Below are 6,000 nucleotides of genomic sequence, written 5' to 3'. Positions count from 1 at the left end.
GTAGTTGAAGTCCTGCTGACTCTGGGTTCCGGGTGAGCTCATGTCAAAGGACAGCCAGTGGCATTTCCTGCTTTTATGATCATAGAGGAACGCTCTGGAGAAACAGACCACAGACAGAGAGAGAGACAGAGAGAGACAGAGAGAGAGAGAGAATACATCAATGTACATGATGGACATTGTGTTTTCCTGAACGTCTTGATGCAAAGTGATTTCTCAGAGACTCAGACAACCGAAGCCGTTCACCCTGGTGTGCACCAGCGATACAGAGGCCTGATAGAGCAGAAGGGTAACGCGCTAAGTCTCTGCGAACAAACTCGATCAAAGTGTGACTAACACGGTTATTGTAAGAATCAGTGTGGCAGTGAGAGCAGACTATCTATTCAATGTGGTTTTTAATCAGTTGACTGAGATCCAAAAAGTGAACAGAAAAACACATTCTTTGATGAATAAAATATTGTGTCCTGACTCCTGACCTCACAGCTTTGATGTACGCAGCTGATAATCTCCAGTTTAACTCATACCCAGAGGTGCCATAGCTATAGCACCGGTTCTCAATGTGAGATCCGGGGACCCCCAGTGGTCCTTGGGAGGGGGGGTTTCAAGGTGTCCCCGGCTAAATGTATTGTAGTTAGGAAATGCACTTATACACGTTCTGTAAGGGTCCATTTGATTCCATTTGTACACTCAGAGTTAAACTAACACTTTTTACAGAGTACATTGTGGTCACAGAAATAGAAAACCTCACTAAATGGGTGTCAGTGACCTATAGTGCATATCATTAGGCCACGGTCCTTCAGATTATAAAGGTTGAGAATCCATGCTATACAGCGGGGGTTCTCAACCAGTGGTCCGGGGACCACCAGTGGTCCTTGAGGGTGGTTCCAGGTGGTCCCCAGCTAAATGATGGAGAGTTGGTAAACCAAATGGACCCTTATAGATCTTTAACTCTTGAGAGCCTAAAATGAAACCAAATGGACCCTTACGGGTCCATTTGGTTTCATTTTACGCTCTCAAGAGTTAAATTATTGTTTAACATCTGCATTACTTTAATTAAAGAATAGTTATTTTGATCAACATTTGCCTGTTATCTCTCCTATGGTACCAACATCAATACAACATGGAATTGTGGACAAAATCCTATACAACGATAACAAAATATTTGGTCTTGGGTCTGAGAGTCTAAATCTCATCAAATGGTGGTTAAATTCCCAATAAATAATGGACCTTGATGTGAAAAGGGTTGAAAACCAATGCTATACACAGTATACCAGGACCACACGTACCTGCAGACAAAAGGGAGCCTCTTATTGCGGCTGCAGGCTTTGGCGCACTTGGCCATGCTCAGCTTCCTACTCTTGGTCAGGTGGGAGGGGCCAGGGGACAGGGCGACCAGTCGGACGCCGTCCACCCTCTGGTAGTCCTGCAGTGCGTTCCTCCTGCTCTCTGATAGGGCAGTTACAAAGAGACGTTTACAGCAGCTCAGCACTCAGCAGTGGCAAGGAAAACACACATCTGATATGCACATCATGCATTGCACACACACATGAAGTGCATGATGTTGCTTGTATGAAGAAGACGCTTATACAACAAACACACGGCACGCACGCACGCACGCACGCACGCACGCACGCACGCACGCACGCACGCACGCACGCACACACACACACACACACACACACACACACACACACACACACACACACACACACACACACACACACACACACAGCATGCTTGACTGTTCCTGTTCTTGTTCTTCACTATATAGGCCTGAGTACAGCTCAGACTCTCTGGCAAGCATAACAATGTGTGAATTAGTCTGCGTATTAATCTACAGAATCTAATGGGATGCACAGTCATCCATCATTGTCCCGTCTTAGCACCTCCACCAACTAGAGACCACACACACACACACACACACACACACACACACACACACACACACACACACACACACACACACACACACACACACACACACACACACACACACACACACACACACAGAGTCAGAGTGGTGTCTCACATGTCTCTCTAATGCTGCCTCTGGCAGGTTCTCTCTGCATCTCTGCAAACCTTCAGAGGGAGAGCTTTCTCCCTCCTCCTCCCACTAGGCTACTTAATTCAACAGAGACTCTCTAAGCAGTTTCGATAGACTGGAGATGCCAAACTGCACACGTCCGCGAGAATAAACTTGAGCAAATCTTGGGATCTGAAAAGTTAACGTGGCATGAACGCCTGTCTGTGTAGTCGTTTCGCAGGATGTCCTGAACATGGTGAAAGTATAGTGGAGGATTTGAAAGGGAAAGGTGTTTAAATGCACACAGTTACAGTGGACTGTATGCACACTGTTACAGTGCTGTAAAGTAACTAAGTACATTTACTCAAGTACTGTACTTAATTTTGAGGTGTTTTTACTTTACTGGAGTATTTCCATATATAACATTGTACTTTCACTTCACCATGATTATTTGAAAACTTCAGTTACTAGTTATACTTTGTAGATTTTGATTGTTATTACAAAACGTACAGTACAGTAACCACTTTAGCCCGATACATTTCGGCCATTTGAAAATAGCCGATCTGCAAGCTCACAATGCACATTGTGAGCTTGTAGATCTGCTATTTTCAAAAGATTTTTTATACATTTGAAACCTTGTGAAATGGGACATTCTGCAAGGAGCACTTTTACTTTAGGTAATTTAAGTACGTTTTTGATACCAATACTTTTACTCAAGTATTGAATTCCGGACTTTCACTTTACAGAGTATTATTGCAGTAGTGATACTTTTACTTAAGTCAAACTTTTTCCACCACTTATTTGTTATTACATATTTTAGATGCATTAAATACCTGATGATGATCACTGCTCACCCTCAGTTCACCGGCTCGGCAATGTTCGTGGCTGAGTGCGTTGAGGGCAACGAGGCGCAAAATCAGACGCACTTTGATAAGACTGGATCATTAATGGGGTTTTAATGCGGGGACATCTGGGAGAGCAGTGGGCTGTATAGGCATGTCTACACTTACACTTTCACTGAACATGAATGGTTGTTCATTGAATGCTAATGCGTTAACGCGTCTATGCGGTCGGTCCTGAATGATCAAAGGACGGTGCTGCAAGAGAGTTGGGATGAAAAGCCGTGATCAACAGTAATAGAAAATAGAGTTCTTGTTCATACAGCGAGATAATAACTTGCCGTCAAAATGCGCCGTCAGGAAAGCATGAAGCAATCTGAAATAACGTGGCTATAATGGGACTGTAATGTATTCATTCAAGGGGAGAGGGATGATAATAAACAAACAACTTGCAACTAAATAGTTTTACTCCAAACTTACCGGAACAAGAGATGACGAAGAGTCCGAACACAAGCTTGTATATAATCCACATCGTGCTGAAGGAGAGCAGACGATAAAGTCCTGAGGATCTGATCTGTCTGAGATGATCCTCCACTCACTGACTGCAAAGATGATCTCCTCTAAGAGCCCTGCCTAGATCTCTCTCTCTCTCTCTCTCTCTCTCTCTCTCTCTCTCTCTCTCTCTCTCTCTCTCTCTCTCTCTCTCTCTCTCTCTCTCTCTCTCTCTCTCTCTCTCTCTCTCTCTCTCTCTCTCTCTCTCTCTCTCTCTCTCTCTCTCACTCAACAACAGCAGCAGTGCCTTCCCACTCTCCTTATGTTTTTCTTTCTCTTTTCTTGAAAGATGACCAACCTCTCTGCGCAGCAGTGAAAGATATTGGTATAATAAGCACACTTGTCAGCGGGGGTCAGAGAGTTAAAGCCTAATTGTTTGTTTAGACCACTTTTTAGCCCTTCTTCCCGTGAAAGCCTGCCTGTCAGATAAGAGGTGATGATACAGGCTTATCATCCCAGTCCGTCTGAAACGTGTCATGTCTATTTCCAGCGATGACAGGATGAGATAGTGCAGCGTGACACTTGTTAGTCAGAGCTGACCTCAGCTTTTTTCTGCTAAACATCTCTGTTTCTGTTGAGTAGGCTTTAGTCTGCTGAGGGGAAGCTCTGGGTCTGTGATCTATCTATCTGCAGTGTTTCTCAACCTGTGGGTCGGGACACAGGGCCTAATAGTGGGTCACAGGGATTGCAAGATGTCACTAAGGGTTGCCAGCTACCTGAATTTCTAAGACAAATAAGAACAAGTTGACATCTCACTATACCATTGGTTCTCAAAGTGGGGTCCTGGGACCCCCAGGGGTCCTTGAGGGAGTTCCAGGGGGTCCCCAGCTAAATGATGGATAGTTAGGAACCATTTGGTTCCATTGGTACACTCTCAGAGTTAAATTAAAATTGATTTTACAATATAAATTGGGGTCCCAGAGATAGAAATGCTATTAAATGGGGGTCCGTAGCCTAAATTAAATGCATGTCAAACTGGGGGTCCTTGAAATAAAAATGGTTGAGAATCACTGCCAGAGACGTAAAAAAATCTTCTCTTATGGGGGTCCCTGGCATATCTTTTCAAATGGGGGTCCGTGGGCTAATAAGTGTCAATTTGGGGGTCGTTGACATGAAAAAGTTTGAGAACCACTGCACTACACAGTTTTTTAAATAAGATAGAGTTTAAATCAAGCTCATGCACTTGATTTATTTAAAAAAAGGAACAAATTGTGTGCTTTATCAGTTCAATAAGGGACACGTCTAAATAAGGGATGATTCCTCATTTCAAAAGACGGTTGTCACATGTCACAGTCACAATGTTGGCTCATGTTTGCACGGATAAGGTTAAAATTTAGTCCACATGCAGTTAAAATAGCAAGATGGGGAGAACTAAGAGACATATATATAGGCCTAATAGACCACACATTGCAGAATGAAAGTTACACGCACGCACGCACGCACGCACGCACGCACGCACACACACACACACACACACACACACACACACACACACACACACACACACACACACACACACACACACACACACACACACACACACACACACACACACACACACACACTAAAAAAACACACTCACAAACAGGCTTATGAACACAGGTTCATGCACGCACGCACGCACGCACGCACACACGCACGCACGCACACACGCACTCACTCAAAATCACATCAATTTCCCATTTAAACCCACACAAACTTAATAAAACACAAAATGGAAAACACCACCAAAAACAACAACACACACACATGCACAGAAAAAGGGGGTCGATGTACAGCGACTCCTTTGCTATCTGGTCTCTCGATGAATGAGTAATATTCCCGTGGTTTCCTGAGTAAACCACAGAGTCACTCACGATAATAAACAATCTCCGCCATGAGTCAGTATACTTTCACTGTGGTAGGCCTACAACTCTCTCTCTCTCTCTCTCTGTCTCCTTCTCTCTCTCTGTATCACTGATCTAACAGTCATCGCTCCTGCTGATTTACTTGTTGCGTGACGCCCGCTGCAAGCAACTAAAGGGGTCATGAACACATGCATAGGCCTTCTTGCATGTGTGCACACACACACACACACACACACACACACACACACACACACACACACACACACACACACACACACACACACACACACACACACACACACACACACACACACACATCCGCACGCACAAAGACAAATATTCCTCCTCGCCGCACAATAGTCTTCTCTCAGAGTTAAATTAACAGTGAGGGTTTTACTGTGCGCACACTCACAGCTAATGAATAGCAGATGACTTGGTTAAGAGCACCAGTTTTAGGTTGCGACCCAAAAAAACACTAACAGTCTTATTACTGACTTTCCAGGCAAGAATTCAGTGGGTGGTTTTCCCTGGGCCGCTGCGTAGGGCCCAGGACGTCTGAGGTTGATATTCGGTTGAGATTAGAGAGCCGGTAGCCCCGCTGTTCGCTCATATTATGAGCGGCTCCTGCTCGACTGGAGGCTCCCAAACACCTGGGCCCCGTTAATGTCAGGGACTTTGTGTCTTCATCTGCGGGGAGGAGGAAGTTCAATGAGAGAGTTTGAGGAAACGATGCAGACGGCGG

General features: G+C 44.7%; 2 protein-coding genes across 2 annotated transcripts in view; one reads left to right on the top strand and one right to left on the bottom strand.

The window, feature by feature from the left end:
• Positions 1–3,516, bottom strand: part of hgfb (hepatocyte growth factor b) — a 33,120-nt gene extending 29,604 nt beyond the window's left edge. The window contains exons 1-3 of the mRNA XM_080438338.1: positions 3,340–3,516; positions 1,284–1,443; positions 1–94 (exon numbers count right to left, since the gene is read on the bottom strand). The exon at positions 1–94 is cut by the window's left edge and continues 19 nt beyond it. Coding sequence (XP_080294464.1) covers positions 1–94; positions 1,284–1,443; positions 3,340–3,391 — 306 coding nt within the window. The 5' untranslated portion in view covers positions 3,392–3,516. The remainder of the gene's footprint in view (positions 95–1,283; positions 1,444–3,339) is intronic.
• The window catches only part of rbm28 (RNA binding motif protein 28), an 895,251-nt gene that overhangs the window by 324,069 nt on the left and 565,182 nt on the right, over positions 1–6,000 (top strand). The window lies entirely within an intron of this gene.

This window comes from Gymnoscopelus braueri, assembly GCF_963280865.1.
Source record: "Gymnoscopelus braueri genome assembly, chromosome: 9".
Lineage (NCBI taxonomy): Eukaryota > Metazoa > Chordata > Actinopteri > Myctophiformes > Myctophidae > Gymnoscopelus > Gymnoscopelus braueri.
Note: the sequence above shows the minus strand (reverse complement) of the source record. Positions and strands in the feature narration are given on the sequence as shown.